This window comes from Anabrus simplex, chromosome 4 (assembly GCF_040414725.1).
Source record: "Anabrus simplex isolate iqAnaSimp1 chromosome 4, ASM4041472v1, whole genome shotgun sequence".
In the NCBI taxonomy this organism is placed as follows: Eukaryota; Metazoa; Arthropoda; class Insecta; order Orthoptera; family Tettigoniidae; genus Anabrus; species Anabrus simplex.
This window is the reverse complement of record NC_090268.1, coordinates 302,614,194-302,633,053: the sequence shown is the minus strand read 5'-3', so window position 1 is coordinate 302,633,053 and position 18,860 is coordinate 302,614,194. Positions and strand designations below refer to the sequence as shown.

General features: G+C 39.0%; 2 protein-coding genes across 2 annotated transcripts in view; both read left to right on the top strand.

Moving 5' to 3' along the window:
• Nucleotides 1–18,860, top strand: part of Strump (WASH complex subunit strump) — a 410,953-nt gene that overhangs the window by 87,002 nt on the left and 305,091 nt on the right. The window lies entirely within an intron of this gene.
• Nucleotides 1–18,860, top strand: part of LOC136871914 (E3 SUMO-protein ligase PIAS2) — a 121,640-nt gene that overhangs the window by 87,026 nt on the left and 15,754 nt on the right. Inside the window, exon 2 of the mRNA XM_067145636.2 lies at nt 531–2,288. Coding sequence (XP_067001737.1) covers nt 670–2,250 — 1,581 coding nt within the window. The 5' untranslated portion in view covers nt 531–669 and the 3' untranslated portion in view covers nt 2,251–2,288. The remainder of the gene's footprint in view (nt 1–530; nt 2,289–18,860) is intronic.

The window sequence follows — 18,860 nt, the reverse complement described above, 5'->3', positions numbered from 1 at the left end:
TGCAAATTATCTTGTAATAATGTGACTTGTGAGGCATAATTTTGTATGGTTTCTGTACTGTTTGAATTGATCCTTACTGGCTTCCACAGTAATTTAGAATTGAAGTGTTTTATAACGATTAAAAGTTATCTTAATGTTCTTGTATTAACATTTTTTAAGAGCTCAAGTAGTGCTCATTTCTGTGAACTGTTTTCATTACCTAACATCTCTATTCTCTTTGTAACTTATCATTTAATGCTTAAGTCTGTACTCCATAGTTACCAACTCTGAGCTGTTGGTTTGCTTTGTAATACCAATTCTTTTCTTGGATGTAGGCTCTGCAGTCATGTTATTTCATCCGCAGCACTATTTCTTTGTGTAGAACTTCCTTCCTAGAAATCACTATTTCCTTTTTACATAATCATGAACTTATAGCCGTATCACTGCTTGCTCTGTGTCCTTGACTTTACATGATCACAGTTGAAAAAAAAATTTAAATTACAACACCTGTAACTGTATAATATTATAGACCTTTTTTTATTTTATTTCAGGTCGGGATATTACGTACCCAATGCTTGTGGATTACTTGTTGCTAGTTGATGCAACGTTTGTGATCTTGCCAGTGGATATTTGATCCTATCACAGCTCAACTACTTTCTGTCAACTGAAGATACAGGAACATAGTTCAAAATGTCTGAAACAGAAGATTTGAAAAATATGGTTTTAAGTTTCAGAATATCTGAACTGCAGATGCTGTTAGGCTTTGCGGGTCGGAACAAGTCTGGTCGGAAGACTGAACTCCAGACTCGGGCTGTAGAATTGTTACGACTACGCTCCACTCCCGTCCAAATGAAAATTAAAGAACTATATAAAAGTATTCAGCAAGGACATGCCAATAACATGATGGCCTTGCAACAGGCATCTGCAGCTTCCTCTTCCCAGGAGTTGGCAAGTATTCAGTCCCAGCAACAGCAACAACAGCAGCAGCAGCAGCAACAGCAACAACAAGCACAGACAGCACCAAGAAGTAATGTTTATCAAGCGGGTACCTATCAGACATCTGACAGGCAATTACCTACGCTTCGTGCTGCTGGAAACATGTACCTCCCTAGTACATTTCCACATTCACAGTACCAGCCAAAAGCATCACCTCCAGCTCCTCCAGCTTCAAATTATCCCATTCATCCAGATGTCAAACTTAAGAAATTACCCTTTTATGATCTTTTGGGAGAACTACTGAAGCCATCCAGTTTGGTTCCCCAAGGTGCACAAAGATTGCAAGAAGGAAATTTTGTTTTTCATTTGACCCCACAGCAAGCTACAGATATTGCGTCTTCAAGAGACATAAGACCTGGTGCCAAAATGGACTATGTGAATCAAGTGCAGATGAGGTTTTCCCTTTTAGAAACATCATGTGAACAGGATGACTTTTTCCCTCCGGGTGTGTGTGTCAAAGTTAATGGCAAGATGTGCCCTTTGCCTAACCCTATCCCGACAAATAAGCCAGGTGTGGAACCTAAACGTCCTCCTCGTCCAGTTCATATAACTCCAATGGTGCGACTTAGTCCTACTGTTACCAATCAGATCTGTGTCTCATGGAATGCTGAATATGGACGTGGTTACACTATTTCTGTTTATCTTGTGCGTAAATTAACTTCAGCAGAACTCTTACAGCGATTGAAATCTAGAGGTGTTCGCAATTCGGATTTCACGAGGGGTTTAATTAAGGAGAAACTTCAGGAAGATGCTGATTGTGAGATTGCTACTACTTCTTTACGAGTGTCCCTGATCTGTCCTCTGGGAAAGATGCGTATGACAACACCGTGTAGAGCATCTACTTGCTACCATCTTCAGTGCTTCGATGCATCTCTGTATCTCCAAATGAATGAGAAAAAACCAACATGGATGTGCCCAGTGTGTGATAAGCCAGCACTCTATGATAAACTTATGATAGATGGATATTTCCAACATGTTCTGGCATCAAGTAAACTTCCTCCTGACAGTAATGAAATTCAGTTGCATCAGGATGGCTCTTGGTCATCTTTAGTGATTAAAAAAGAGGACGGTAAAGAGTGTACTTCAGTAATAGATGAATCAGTTACAAAGATTGAGGCAGAAGACATAGAAGTTATAGGTGATTCAGATGATCCTCCAAAGGAGAAAGAAAAGGAAAAGGAATCGGCTAAGAAAAAGGAGGTGGTTGATCTGACTATACTCGATTCAGATGAAGAAGATTCTCAGGTAGTAGCAAAGAAAGCAAAGAAGAGTTAATGAATTCAAATATACACAGTTCTGGTGGTGGATCACAGGTAGTACCCAAGAAAAGTGTGTTTTTTAAACCTTTCTCATTACCATATTCTCCCTTCCTATTCTTTTATATCTATTCTGTTTCTACTTCTTTTTCTGTTATTCCTCATCAGCTCAGTGTGTTTGTACTTTCTGCAGTTCTTTACTTGCACTATTTGTCTTTCTACTATTTAATGTAAAAAAATAATTTTTGAAAATTTCAGCTTTGTAATCTTGAAGATAATTTGCAGTTTCGTTCTGTTAGCTTGTGATTCATATGAAACTACAATCTGCATTATTTACATGAGGATAGGAGCAATAAGTGAAGGATAATTCAAATCAAATCAAAATCTCTTTATTTGCAAATGAGATGTCTACCTCGGTGGCAAATGGTACACTAAAATACATTATTGTCGAGCACTAAATATTAAATTAACAACACAAGAAAATTTTCCCAAAATACAATAGTATACAATTTACGCTAACAATTTTTTCTATTAAACACACAGCTCATCCTTCATAAATTTATATTGTTTACAAAATTCTACATATAATATCTCCTGTACTACTTACAAATATAGTCAACTGATATACAGTATGTGGAATTATTTCAAATGATACTATACAACTGGTATAAGATTAAAATTTACATTGCATTTATTTACTTTTTTACCCATTTTGGAACCTAAGTAGCATAACGACCTGCTGCGTCTTAACCAGAGCCCCTTTTGCCACCACTTTTCAGAGTTCCTGAAGGGCCTTTACAGCTACCGTAGCCGCCCCAGGGCCCTCGAAGTCCCCACTGTACTTCACCCCTACAGGCAGTCCCCTACTTTGGCTGTTCACACACATTTTTTATTTACAATAACCTGCACTGGTTGAATGCCCTCTAACATTTCATTTATTTTCTCTGTTGCTGTTTATTCTCTTCTTGAATACGTGTACAGATTTTGGAAAAGGATCAAACACTATCCCTGGTAAACTGTTCCACTCCTTCACACCCTTCCCAATGAATGAAAATTTACCCCAATCGCTTCTGCTAATATTCCTTCTAATTTTATATTTGTGGTCAGTTCTGGCGATATAATTATTTTCCAACTGAAGCCTCTCTTGGATATCTCCCCATGCTTCTATATAGTATAGGCTATATATAATCCTATACGTCTAGTTTTCTCCCTTCTCTTCAAGTTTGCCACCCAAGTTCCTTTAACATTTCTGATACACTACTCTTTCTCCTGAAATCCCCTGTTACAAATCTTGCTGCTTTCCTCTGCACACTATCTATTTCTTCTATTAGGTATTCTTGATGAGGATCCCAAACACTGTTTGCATATTCCAATAATGGACGAACGATACTTAAGTAACTTTTCTCTTTAATTCTTTGTTTCATCCTTTAAGTAGCCTCATTATGACATGTAACGATCTGTATGCTTTCCTAACAATGTCATCAACATGACCCTTCCAGTGCACTCACACCTGGGTATTTGCACTTGCCATCTTTTGGGATAACTACCTCATCCAAAGTATATTCAAATTCAGTTTTAAAACTCCTGTTTGTAAATGTTGTAACAGTTGATTTGCCTCCATTAACCTTCATATTATTCTCTTCAACCCATTGCTGGATACTCTCAAGGTCCCTTTGTAATTCTGAACAATCCTCAATGTTATTTATTTCCCTATAAACAATTATGTCATCTGCATACAATCTGATTTTTGATGTTATATTATTCCCTAAATCATTTACGTATCTTAAGAAAAGTAACAGACCGATTATACTACCCTGTGCAATTCCCTTCCAAACTTTCTCTTCCTGTGATACATTATTTCCTACTTTGACTTTCTGAACCCTTGAATTTAGAAATGTTTTTATCCAACGTGTAACCCTTACGTCTAATCCTATTACCTCCAATTTCTTTAATAATATTCCATGTTCCACTCTATCAAAGGCTTTGGAAAGATCTATGGCTATGCAATCTAACTGGCCTCCTGAATCCAATTAATCTGATATGTCCTGCTGAAATCCCACGAGTTGTGCCTCACTAGAAAATTTCTTTGTAAATCCATACTGGCTCCTCATGAACCAATTTTTATCATCACATATCCCTCTGATGTACTTTGATATTAAACTCTCCAGTATTTTACAAACTATACTGGTCAGGCTGATTGATCTGTAGTTCTCTGGTTTCCTTTTATCACCCTTTCTTTTATAAATTGGTATTATTATTTTCCTTCCATTCCTTTGGTATTACACTATTATTTATGACATAGTCAAAGAGAAATTTTAAATAAGGCACTATGTACCACCCCATTGTCTTTCCCAGTAATTTGATCACTTCCTGTTGCTTTTCCTTACTGAAGCAGTTGGATTTCTCTGAAAATATCTTCATTTGTGAATGTGAAGCTTCTTGTCTCCCTCTGTCTCTCTCCCTCTCTGTCTTCTGTTTCGGTTTCCAACTCCTGACAATCATCTACTGAATCTCTAAAATTGCCTACTAAAGAGGTTTGCTTTCACTCCCTTCTCCCACCATTGTAGGAATTTGGATTCCTTTTCCTTTTTGATTCCTGATATATGAATACAGCTTTTTCCATTTCCCTTTGTGGACATTACCCTCTTGAAGTATGCCATTCATATAATTCTCTTTTGCTTCCTTTTTCACTCTATTCAGTTCCCTCATTAGCTGTTATTTTTTTTTTTTTTTTTTTTTTTTTTTTTTTTTGTTTCTCTACTCTCCCTACCCTCTTTGATTTTCCTGTTTACTATTCTACATTTTTTTTAAATTTTCTTATTTCCCTTGTATAATAAACAGGGTCTGAGGTCATTTTACCCTTCTTAATAGGTACAAATCTCTTCTCCCCTTCCCAAATGATTCCTTTAAATTTAGCCCAAAGTGTATCCACATTACTCCCTTCACTTATCCAGCAACTGAATTGTGATTTAAGGTAAGTCCCAAATTCATCAACTTTAGTTTTTCTGTATAATTTCTTGTCTTGTGTGACCCTCTTATTAAGCCTTTTTGGTACCAGTCCTACATCCATTATTACAGCCTTATGGTCACCTGTTCCTTCAATTACCTCAGTTTTATCAATTTCCCGTGGTTTAACCAAGAATACATCTAGTAAGTTATTGAGACGAGTCTGTTCTTGTACTACTTGTGTAAATCCTCCTTCCCAAATTAACTTATTTGCCAGTTTCTGTTCATGGGCTTCACTTGCAGCTCCATTCCATTCAACTTCAGGCAAGTTTAGATCTCCCCCAATTATTACCATATCATTATTATTGTTTTTATGAGTATAATCTATTATTTTCTCAAATATTTCCATGTCTCTTTCCTCTCTTCCAGGCCTGCATGTTCCCAACCCCCTCCCTTTTTATCTCCTCAGTCTCTACGATAGACTGTGTACCCTTCTGGAAATACTTCTTTATTACCCACCTCTTTTCTCAACAACAATTCCACTCCTATCACCACATCAGTCTCATAAGATTCCATCAATGTTCCAAATTTTAATTGTTTATTTACTACACTCTGACAGTTTACGAAGAGCAATCTCAGACCCCCTTCCTCCCTAAAATTTGACTGTTGCAATTGGGTAACTTGAAATTCCTTACTTTCGTGAGTTTCATTTTCTAGTTGACTGAGCCAGCTTGAAGTACAGCTGGCTCTTTCTACTAGTTTTCCTGGTCAGTATTATAGTTCAAGGGAGTTGCCTTTTTTACAGTACATATCTTAAGATTAATAAAATGTAGAACAGTATTTGCTATCTTTTGTTTACCTGAATTGTTTAGATGAAGGCCATGCTTTGTATAACATTGTCTCTCGAAACTGCTGCTATCAATTACCTGTGTATTACGAAAATGTTTACAAATTTTAACCATATCTTTATTAACTTTGTCCACTTCAATGTTCACACACGAGTCTCTAATCAAATCATGCCTGTGGGGCACGTTCACTACAAAGATGTTAGTGTGAGTCAGCTTACCTAGTGTACATTTAAGTTTAGAAATGACATTCTTAGCGTCGTTGTGAGCTACGTCGTTCGTCCCGCCGATGATCACTACTGCATCACGACTTCCGAGATTTCTTGCTGCCTGTTCCGTGTTTTCCAATACCTTCTTGATTGGGGCCCCAGGATAGATGACGGCCGATGCTGCAATATCTTCATTGTTCATTTTCTCCGCAATTCCCCTCGCCTGGCTATCGCCAGATATAAGAATGTTCGTCACTTTTGCCGGTGCAGTGTGTGGGATTTTAGGCCTAACTTTGCTGCTTCTCGTAACGGATTTTGCGCTATGCGTTTGACTGCTTCCCATACGGATAAGTCCTTGCGTATCACTTACTTCCCTCAGGGCTGAAAATCTATTTTTGGTGTCGATTACAAAGTTGTCCTTATTTCACTGTACACTTTTCCTCCTAGAATCTGAAGCAACTTGACACCACGCACTAGAATTCACGGAGCCACCTGTGTTCTGAGTGTTTACAGGTACTGGTACTTTCAATTTCAGTAAACGTACCTTCTCCTTTAAAATCTCATTCTCCGCTTTTAATGCTTGTAAATCCTGTTGCAAGTACATTATCAGTCATTACCTCCATCCTCCAAGGAATGAGACACCAGCGATCCGTTGACCGTTGTAGGCCTAGGTTTGTTACCGCTATTCAAATTGCTGATACAGATGTTGATTCCCATTGGGAATCTGTAATATTTGTTCCGAATGAGTAAATTTATAATACCAATATAAATGGTCCGTTATTGGACATTATAAATTTTCCAGCTAACTCATTCCTGGTTGCCAGCGTTTCGCCCTCGTGTGCTAGGCTGGGCTCATCAGTTGGTACCTAGCACACCTACCAAGACGCATGGCTAGTGCATACCGTGGAGGCCACTGCGTAGGCTAATTGTAGCCACCGGCAGTGCCAATGCACTTTACAATTTCATTGGAAAATTCATTTAACATTTAATTTGTAAATTTATTAACATTTAATTTGGAAATTATTTGGCAAGTTTCCCCTCCTTCACAGATTACGTTCAACTGTATTCTTTTATTGACAATTTTAAACGATTATTCACTTACTAATACACTGTGGATAGATAGCAGAGCATCACGTAGCGAAACGCGCAACCAACGTAAAGTAAAACTCCATTTGACAATAAACCACATAAAAAATCACTAAAAGAATTAACACTTGTTGAAACACATGGATTTATCAGCAGATTATATCATAGTAAGTATCAAGGTTATTATTATTATTATTATTATTATTATTATTATTATTATTATTATAGCAATGAATCACTATGACCTGTGATGGATGACCAAAATAGGATGAATAAAAAAATAGAAGAAACAATCATCACCACCATCAGTTAGGGATACATCGAAGAATGCACTCATAACCTCAGGGAAAGGAAAAAAATAAATTATTGAGTCATTATTTTACACAATATAAGTTGTTGAGCAAAAGTTTATTATTATTCCCTGAATAATTAACCATATCACCATAAATCACAATATCCTTATGACTAACATGTACCCTAGCGGTCATCATGTTGTCTAATATCATCAAAAAAATTTATCGCAATCGTCGCTCACATTTAACTCTCAACAACAAGTTTAAATTGTTCCGACTCATTATTATTATTATTATTATATCCCTGATTATTACTCCTAAACGCATCATCTCGATGAACTGCCTACTGTCCACAGCTATCACCTTCCCTTCTAAGATCAGACTTACTTCACAAATCATTTCTTCATCAGAGCTACGATTTAATTATTGTTTTAACATAATCCGATAATTTATTATCGTCATGATTTTTAATGAAGTCACACATTATTATTATTATTATTATTATTATTATTATTAGCCTTCATTCCCCCATAATTCATTTCAAAGACCTTAATTACACGTAACCTCATGAAATTCACTAACAACTGGGGTTATGAATCACTGGATCAACACAGCAATATTCCAAGAAATGCACAAAATGAAACCAATGAATCAATGACTACTCTACCATCACCACGACTTAAATACTACATCTCTAACTAATCTACGTTTCATTATATAAGACTACAATCCAACTAGCAATCTACTGAAAGAGAAGAAAATGCGACAAGAGTACTTATTATTCCGATGTAAATCTCTGGCGTCTTGAATATAGGTGTAGATGTAGGTTCCTCCTCTCGATTATGGCAGATTGTAGATGAACAAATTCATCGTGCTGGCTCACACACGTCGTCTTAACACGTCAGGATTTCTGTGCAGTCAAATAGCATAGAATCACTCCAGCGATGTTTTACAGTTTCCCAGGATTTCCTTCTTGGTCGGTCCATGATGATGACTGGCCTTCGTTGATGTTGCTGAAACTAAAATTTTTTATTAAAATTTGATCCACGCTCGTTGTAGACTAACAGTTTGCTTTACAGTACTTAACTGGCGCAGTAATGTACACCGTGGTTCAACTCTACAGAAAGCTTCAAAATCTTGACCTCATTTATCAATTTACAGCCCATCATTGAGTTGTCGGAATCTCTGTTGGAAACAATGTTCCTGGGCCAGGTTTATTCTCAAAGATTTCATTTCAGTGATAATCTTCCCTCATAACTCCTACTGGAACATTTCATATATTTCTGTGGCAACACTTGGCGTAACGTGTACTGACTGTCCTTGGTTTGGAAACTTCCACCCAATGTGTGGCAATAATATATCGCACTACGCTGATCCGTCTAAACAGAAAATCGAATTAGCACACTCGAAAACCATAATAGTCGTGCAGTATTATCTTGTAGTCAGCTGAAACCACACTGTTCCTCTTTTTTCCAGAATGATTCTCTGACCATAGAACAGCTTCACTAATTTTCATTGGTCGTCAGCTATTCTGCGACGTGATTTGTTATTCCAAATTTGGAGCAGATCTTTCTGGAATCTCACTTCCCTTTGCCTCCGACTCGCTATGTGACGTACGGTGACCTTCACCGCCTGACACAGTTCCCTCTCGTCCGCAGCCGAACAGCACGGTAATTAGCTGGTGCTCGCTCGCGCGTAGATCCGTGTTACATTACGAGAATCGAACCAACTTCTCTAAATCCAATAAGATACCATTTGGACGGGTATAGTATGTATGTATTTGCTTTCAGTTGATTTGTTCATTAATTTCAAGAACAGGAGCAAAAATAACTTTTGTGGATATAATGGTGTTTGCTGCATTTCCACTAGTATATAGAGGCTTATGGATGTGGACATAATGCTACTTGCATATCTCTTTAGTTATTGGACATAAGGGTCTATGCAGCAAGCTTGGCAGTGGAATTACGGGTCTTTGCAGCAGTCAGTGATATTTAACTAAAAAAATAAACAACGTAGAGGGCATTTAAAAGCTCTATGTTGGTGTTAATCGTGCTAAATGATCTGAAGAAGGAAATGATGGTCTTATCTCAATTTTCATTTTTTGTGGACTTAAAGCTCTTTGCATCTTGGCAACTCAAATACAGTATCATTCAAATTCATTCCAGCCTTTCTCTTCTTTACAAATACCATTTTGTCACTAATCATAAGCTGGCTAGTACTTACCTAGATTTTACAGTCATCCAACATAAACAGCCTTAAAACACAATTAAGTAAATCATTTGGTATGTGAACTAATTTTATTATTTTAAAATATCCTTGTTCACATTTCTATACTGTTGCATTGATGTTACTACATCTTGATTAGATTTCTGCTCTGTCATTGTTGGAGAAAAAACCAGCCGAAGTCCTTGAAATGGTCCACCTGCTCCAGTTTCAAGTTTCTTTCCTTATATCCAAACATCCTTGGTATCTTCCCCACCAAAATTTCATTTTAGAAATCATAAACTGGCAGAAAATATATCCAAACACCGTAAAATAAGGAATGTAGAATACAGAAATTTTGTCGAGGTAACATATTTAATTGACTAAAGGTAAAGGACTACAGGTTAATATCCGTGCGAGAAAAACCATCGCAGATGTGCTATGCTGGTCCATTATTAATTCGTGTAATTGCCTGGCTGTTGAATGGAGGCGTGCAAACGTGCATGCATTGTGTCGTACAGGTGCCGGATGTCAGCTTTTGGGATGGAGTTCCATGCCTCTTGCCTTGGTGGGTCATTACAGGGACGGTTATTGTTGGTTGTGTATGACGCTGGAGTTGTCGTCCAGTGATGTCTCATACGTGCTAGATTGGGGACAGATTGGGGGATCGAGCAGGCCAAGGCAACATGTTGACACTCACTAGAGCATGTTGGGTTATAACATCAGCACGGGGGCGAGCACTATCCTGTTAGAAATCGCCTCCAGGAATGTTGTTCATGAATGACAGTACAAGAGGTCGAATCACCGGTCAAACATACACATCTGCAGCCATGGTGCATGGGATAACCAGGAGTGTGTTCCTGCTGTCATAGGAAATTGCTCCCCAGACCAGAACTCCTGGTGTAGGTCCAGAGTGTCGACGCCGCAGACAGGTGGAATGCAGGCGCTCACCTGGCCTCCTCCTAACCTGCCATCAAGGCAGAACTGGCTTTCATCGGAAAACACAACAGACCTCCACCATCCTTCAATACACTCTCGCTTGACATCACTGAAGTCGCAGATGGTGGTGGTTTGGGATTAGTGGAACGCACACCGAAGGGCGTCTGGTTCGGAGCTGTCCTTCAGGTAACCGATTTGGAATAGTTTGTTGCGTCACTGTGGTGCCAACTGCCGCTAGAATTGCTGCTGCAGGCGCAGTCCGCACCAAATATGGCGGTCCTCCCTCTCGGTGGTGCCACAGGGACATCCGGAGCCCAGTCTTTTCGCGAGTGTACCTTCTCGTGACCACTGCTGCCAGCATGCATGCACAGTGGAGACATTCCTGTTAAGTCGTTCTGCAGTAGTGCAGAAGGAAAATCCACCTTCACGTAGCCCTATTATAGGCCTCGTTAAACCACAGTGAGCTGTTGATACTGGCTTCTTCGTTGTCTTAAAGGCATTCTTCACCCACTCAGTCACTCCATCCAATCTCACGTGTAACTGACGCTCTCACACAGTACAGCCTGTATTTAAAGCAAACCTGATGTGCAACGTTATGGGGCCACTATTAGTGCCATGCTAATGCGATTTGCAGAAAAATTGAATCAACGTTATCCTTCAGGTGTATAAAAACATCTACCAATGTTTGTTAATCTAGCACAACTCCTTTTTGGTGTTTGGATTTTTTTTCTACCAGTGTATTACACGTGCTACAGTTTTCTTCAAATTTCAAGTGTCTTCAAGTTTTTGTCAAAACCTGCCGTTATATATTAAGTGATCAGCATAAACAGAGAGATTTCAGCCTAAATGAATCCTACTCTGAACCTAATATCTGCCCTCATTTCTCACTACAACCTAATTGAGATTATAATAGTCTACATTTGATACTATATGGTACCTCGAAGTGATAAAAAAAATTGTGGTCGTATTCTATTCAGATACTTTGTTTAAATGTATTTAATATAAAAACTGGCTGCTCCTTATTACTGAACTACCTAGGACATTTTAAATTAATTTTTTGTTCCTATACAGAGAGCTCTAATTTCTGTCATATTTTTATCCCAGTCTATTTTTACAAACTTGCGACTTAATTTAACATATTTCTAGCTTCTGTTAACAATGACATATTGGTCATATAAGTGAATTTTTTAAATATATTTTTATCGGTATGTCATGCATTCATGTTGAGTAGTCAGCCCGAAGGTTGGTTATATCCTCAACAACTCCATCAGTTGTCATAGATGGCCTATGCATCACTGAAGAGGTGTAGAAGGTGAATGGAGAGCGAGGTAGTTTTCTGTTGCTTTCCTCACTGAGCCAGAAGTTGCTTTTACATATCAGTCTGTCAAGCCCACTAAAATGTACACACCAACTGGCCCTATGAGTGAAATTTTCATACCATTCATAACAGGAAATGGTATTACCAGCATTGCTTATACCTTGGTCACTCTGATGTTGTCAAAGTAAAGGGTGAGACAGAGACAGGAAAATAAAAGGAACAGATTTGTTTTAGCCCATACCAAATGATGTACACTGACTTAGCAAATGTCATGGGATAGTCACCTAATAGCGTGTGGGGCCTCCTCTGGCCCTGCGAACTGCAGTGAGATGCCGTGGAAGTGAGTCGACAAGTCCCTGGTAGTCCTGGACGCAGCTGACACCAAATCGTTTGCAGAACGGCTGCCAATGCTGGTTTTGTTCATGGGTGCAGGATCCATGGCACGGAGCCTGCGTTCCAGGACATCCCAGATATGCTAGATAGGGTTCATATCGGAGCTCCTGGGTGGCCATGGCAGTCGTTGGACCTCCGCTGCATGTTCCTGGAACCATTCCTGGGCGACGTGGGAACGATGTGGCGGCGCGTTATCTTGAAACACCACACAACTGTCTGGGCGCTGGAAGGCCAAAAATGGGTGGAGATGGTCTCCGAGCAGCTCAACATACCGTGTACAATTCAAAGTCTTTTCCAGAACTAGGGGGCCCATTCCATACCAGGAAACTGTACCCCAGACCATAAGAGAGACCAGCGCCCTTCATGTGGTCTGCGCCATACACGGTGCCTCCCATCGGCATGGTGCAGTTGAAATTGTGATTCGTCCGACCATATCACGTTATGCCATTGTTCCAGTGTCCATCCCTGATGACTGGCGACAAATGCGCGTCGTCGTGTCCGATGACGTTAGGTTAACAGTGGCACCCGTGTGCGGCGCCGGCTCCAATGCTCCATAGAACCCATGTTCCTATGGATTGTCCATTGGGAGACGTGTCTAGCACGGCCTGTGTTGAATTGAGCCGTGATTTGTTGCACGGTTGCTCGGATGTCGCCGGTCACGGTCATCGAGGGTGGCAGGTCGGCCGGTCGTTTGTCTGTTGTGGACGGTGACACCCGCGCTCAACCATTCACGTTACACCCCGGACACGGTTGATAGTGTGAAGCCGAATTCCCGCACCACTTCTGAAATCGCACTTCCCATCCGTCGGGCGCTGACCACCATACCCTGTTCGAATGTGTCAGCTCACGACAACGTTCCATGTTACACCTGTCACATGCACGGCCACTGCTCACAAGGTCTCCTATACAACTGCCGCTGACACAGGGGGCGTGGTGCGCAGACAACACACCTGCGCATCAGTGCTCCGCTATCCCATGACATTTGCTCAGTCAGTGTAGTGCACTGTATACACGAGGTCTCACCAGTGAAGACATCATTAAGTCATATTTGCCAGGAATTTTATTAAAACATATTTTTGATCATACTGTTATAGTTCAAGTATTATCACATTTTGTGCTGATAATGCCAAGTGATTTTGTTTGTGTTTATTTTCATATCTCCTTTCCTTGGAAATATTGTATGCTTAAGTAACTTGTCAAAATAGAAAGGACAAAAGAATGTTAGGAATGTGGCCAGTTACGTGCTCAACAACCCCATCTGCATTCTCTTCACCCCTCTCAAATATTCCCTCTAAACTCATTCCAATCCCACTGTTGCCACGTAGTAATTCTGAACAGTCAGTTAACATAACTGTGAAAGTTGCAATATGAGGTATATTCATGGAAAGTTTTACTAGGATTTCGCTGTAATTGACTAGGCATTAGGTATGATTTTCTTATTTTATTTCTGTCTTTATTCTGTTTGTGGATTCCATTTGGTATTCAGAAAGTAGTCGAATTTTAGAAAGTAATAGACTAATAGAAGGGGCTGTCTGGCCAAGTGGTAAAGGCGTGCTTAGTTCACCCGAAAGGGCGTGGGTTCGATTCCCATTCGGGAAGTTGACAAATTTAAGAAACGAGATTTACACCTTGGTCAATTCCTGGGGGCAAAGGTAACCGGGCATGGAGCTAACCCCATCAAGAGCCAGAGTTACGGATAGTGGAAGCATTTACCTTCCACCCCTCCAAGGGCCTTCATGTCATGCACAGAGATGACTTACAAACTAATAGAAAGCCCAAAAGTCATAAGCCTTGCTAGTCATGGATGTGTATTGATTGCACCTACTGTGGGTGGGGGCCATGCAGTTTAGCCAGAAACTTTAGTGACACACTGTAATTTCAACATTTGCGACTCTGTCCCTGTATTATTTGGTAGCATAACAATGTTTTTAACTGTTAATTAAAATTAGGAAACAAGCATCTTTATGGTACAAACTAAGTGTTTCTTCGACAAAAATTACTCCTAGAAAATGTTAGTTTTTTAAGCAAATAAAAAGTGTTGACATTTTGTCAGTAAAATGGTAAATAACTGAGTAACTAACCGTGATGCAATTTTTATCTATTTCTTCTGCATTGTTTCTAATGTATTATATTTGAAATTAGCAAGAATAAAATGCCCGTTGAAATATTATTTTGCAAACATCCAAGCATTTTCTGAGTTCTGTTTTTTCTAGACAAGGGTAGGGAAAATCATGGCATAAGTTGTTTGATATAACTTTCGAACGGAAGCACCTAGTGTGAGCAGAACCTGTCTTACCTACAGAATGGATCCTAAGGAACGCTGTTGTGCAAACTACAGCGTGTCAGGTGCTTCAGTTCGGAAGTTACATCAAACAACGTATTCCATGATCCCCCCCCCACTGTTGCCTAGAAGAAACAAAATTCAGAAAATGCTCGGGTATTTGAAAAATAATTTTTCATCCTTGCTGATAAAATATAAGAAGTTAGAAATAATCCAGCAATAAATGCTAACTGCATCACAGTTAGTTACTAGTTATTTTATTGTCAATAAAAGTAAACATTTTTGTTAGCTTAAAAACTGTGACTGGAGTAACCATCGTCATAGAAACGCCTAGTTTGTGCCCAAAAAAAAATTGGATTCCCAATGTTACTTAACAGTTAAAAACAGGGTTATGCCATCTAATAATATAGGAACAGAGTTGCATTATCAAATCATACTGTCCCTAAACTTTCTGGCAGAACTGTAGAATGCACCCACGGTATCCCCTGCCTGTCATAAGAGGCAACTGAAAAGTGGGAATCTTGATCATTCAACATTAGAAACTTCATATGAGGCATCCGGAAGCAAAACGCTGTGGGTGCAACAGAACATTTTTTTTCAGGAAACAAGAAAACGTCTCACTTCCTTTGGCTCGCAGATATGCAAAATTCCTTTTCATTGTAGATTTATATTCACGTAAGGACTATTTTTTTGGCAATCTTTAAAATATTGGGGTTTTATTTTTTTTAGTTATTACCTAAAATTGTTTGGATTCACCGAGTTTTGCTCCTGTTTTCATGGATCTAGGTAGATTTGCTTCTGTAGAGATATTATCACAACGTAATTGGAAAGAAGATGCCTTAATGCTGGTTCAAATGACAAAATAAATTATTTATTGACTACAAGTAAGTGTGATTACATAGTATATATCAAATGATAGTCTGCAAGAAGTAAAAAGGCTGCAGCCTTGCAAGTCCTGTACTGTTCCATCGAAATTACACAGGCAACTCATTGTTGCATTGTTCACAGCTGTTTGAGAATCCATCAGATTCTTATAGAAAACAAGACCTTCGTTTTCTTCCCAAGTCTCCCCAAAATGCTTTCTAAGCACAAAATCAATGTCCCTAATTTTCACTTCCTTTAAGGCTCTTCCAATCTGGATAATATTAAGCTTCATAGACGAGTAGGCTTTGCCACGTCTGCATATCCCTCTCCATTCACCAGCGTCCATTCTGTAGGCCTCTTCACCTCTTATTAGTGCGTTTCCATGTTTACTCCTGGTGATCACAACCCTTTTTACAGGAGCAAATTTGAAGTGACACTGACCACAGGGCTTGACGACATCAGCAACTGCATCTTTCCAACACCGATTGACAACATCTGCCCCAGCTGGAAAACTATTCCGTGATCCTTGAATACTTCATGGTACTCACTCGGTAATATGACAGTAACTTTCGACCTGAAAACTTTTTCTATTCGACCAAAAATTCTATCTGGTGGTAGAAAAGAATGTCCAACCATTGGATAGAAGATCTTCACCCGTTTCACACTGACAGGAGCCTCTTGTGTTATCCGAAAGCACAGCATACCCAGCATTGTCTGGTTATTGTTTTGCCCTACACAGCTGTCCGACATTAGGTGGATGGTGTGGATGCCATTCAAATCTGTTGATGTTAACCTGTGATGCACACAGGACACAATTTCATTAGATCCCTTTGCAAAATCGGTTTCTTTCCAAGTGTAAATAAATGCGTTTCCCTGGTTTTTCCACATACCCGATGGGCCTTGGCAGATCGTAAAATTGTACACATACATTTGGCGTGTATAATAAGCACTTTGATCTTGCAACTTAGGCAATGTAAGGTTTTTCTGGCAATCAAATGTGAAGGTTATTTCACCATTGTCCTCAACTTGCAGTTCATCACAAAAGGCTTTTGCCTTAGCATTGTGCACAAGCTCAGAATTAACATCCATGGAGAAAAAAGCTTATAAAATAGCATTACTCAAACGCAGGACACAGTGTGTATTAAGCTAGTTTTGCACCTGCAAACCACCTTAAGTAATGGCGCTTGGTCAGGATACACCAATTTCTGCTTCTTTATGATGAAAATGGATTCACTCAGTTTTGCTTTGCAAACAGATGTGGATACACACACTTTTGCATCTGTAGGCTGTTTTCGGGCTGTGATTTAAAGCAGACGGAAGCAGTTTTGCTTGAGTTTTAAGGGTCTAATCAACATACGACAGCATAGAGAACAAAGTGGTGGCAACAACTCATTTTCGAGCAAAAGTGGATTTACTGCATTTTGCATCTGGACGCCTCATATCTGGTCCGTATTGAAAGGAGATAGAGGGAAATTTGATTGATCCACCTTTTTTCAATACATAATAATTATGTTGTTAATATGATCACAACACTTTTATTCAGTACTGGTTTTGTTCTATGGACACCATCATCAGCTGAAACAGGTCATATGAACAAAGATATACAAGTATGTAGTACGTATAATAGACCCTTACTAATAAGTGACGTTAATAGGATGAGGTAAAAATGTTTAAAAGAATATAAATAAGTTATGTGCTTGTTGGTCAAAGTATAAAATGAAAGTGAAGATATAAATGAATGTTTAAAGACTTGATCACTTTGGAATGTTTAAAACGTCTCAAGTGTAGCACTGCTAAACACTGGGTGAAAATAAAACATGGACATCCAAAAACTGATGTAGTATGCAGTCCTTCCACAGAGTATTGATAATAATGTAACATAAGTAAGTTTGATAGTGGCTTGTAATATCAACTCATAAAAAGAAGCCAATGAGGTACTCAAAGAAGTGGATCATATTGCAGGCAAAGAGAAAGTAGATATATGGCCAGAAAGTTCTCGATCCAATTCAGAACCTGAAGTATGAAAAGAAATTTAAGAGTTAAAATGAAATATTGGAAATAGGGCAAAACACCATGAAGTTAAGTTGGAGACTCACCTCGAATGGCCTGATGTATGCGTGGAGAGTAAGTAACAAGGAACAAGTGCTAGAGTTTGCTGGAAGCATAGAACATCATTGGGGGGGGTGTCAGGAAAGAGGAGTGGAGGGGGCGAGTCAGGTGGGTGTGGTAGGGACGGATAACGTGATAACGTGCGACATATAATCTTAAAAAACAAGCTGTTTTTAGAGAGTTTAACACTGTTGAGAACTGAAATAAATGAAAAATGGAAATTCTGGGCTTTTCGGTAATGTCGTTCAAGTTCAGATTAGTGTTGAAGTATTGGTCTAGATGTATGTAACAGGCTTCCGTGATGTCTAGTAGGAGGCCTTTGTTCAACGTGTCTAATATTGTTAAATCTTGATCTAATCCATTAAATTTGTGTTTATAACCTTGTATATGCTGACCAACTGCAAAAAACCTATTGTATTTAATTGCATTGAGACGTTCGGCGTATCTAACCTGGAACTCCTGCTAGTTTGTCCTATGAACTGTTACAGTCGCTGCACTGAAACCTGTAAACTCCTGACTTAGTGAAAAGGTCCGATTTGTTAACCAGGTTGGAATTGTCGCGAATGTCCATATTTCTGTTGTTTTTGCGGAAAGCAATATTGACGTTATGTTTCTTGAATAGGTTGGTAATGCTGTAGATATTTTGATTGAATGTAAAAGTTGAGAATAATTTAGGCCTGGGATTATCTTTTATTAAGTTAGATTTAGAGCGATGTCTATATTTGTTGATAATACGTTCGATGAAACTCTTATTAACCATTAAACCTGGTTATCGCACGTATAGTATTAAGTTCTTCCTTTAGGGCTGCTTTTGACATTGGAATTTTGACGTGCAGTCAACTAAGCTATTGTAAGTAGCACATTTGTGAGAACAGGGATGCATGGAATCTTGTTTTATTGTTGAGGCTGTACGGGTAGGTTTTCTGCATATTTCATAAGAGAATGAAGAAGGGAGTCTGGTGATCGTAATATCTAAAAAATTGATGGAAGCATTAGTTTTTTAAAGAAGTGTGAATTCGATATCAGGATCTATGTTGGTGAGGTTTGAGAGGGTATTCACTGCATTGATAGAACGCTCATCGATGATGACAAACATGTCATCTACAAATCTGGCCCAGAACTTAATATTACTAAACTTATAATT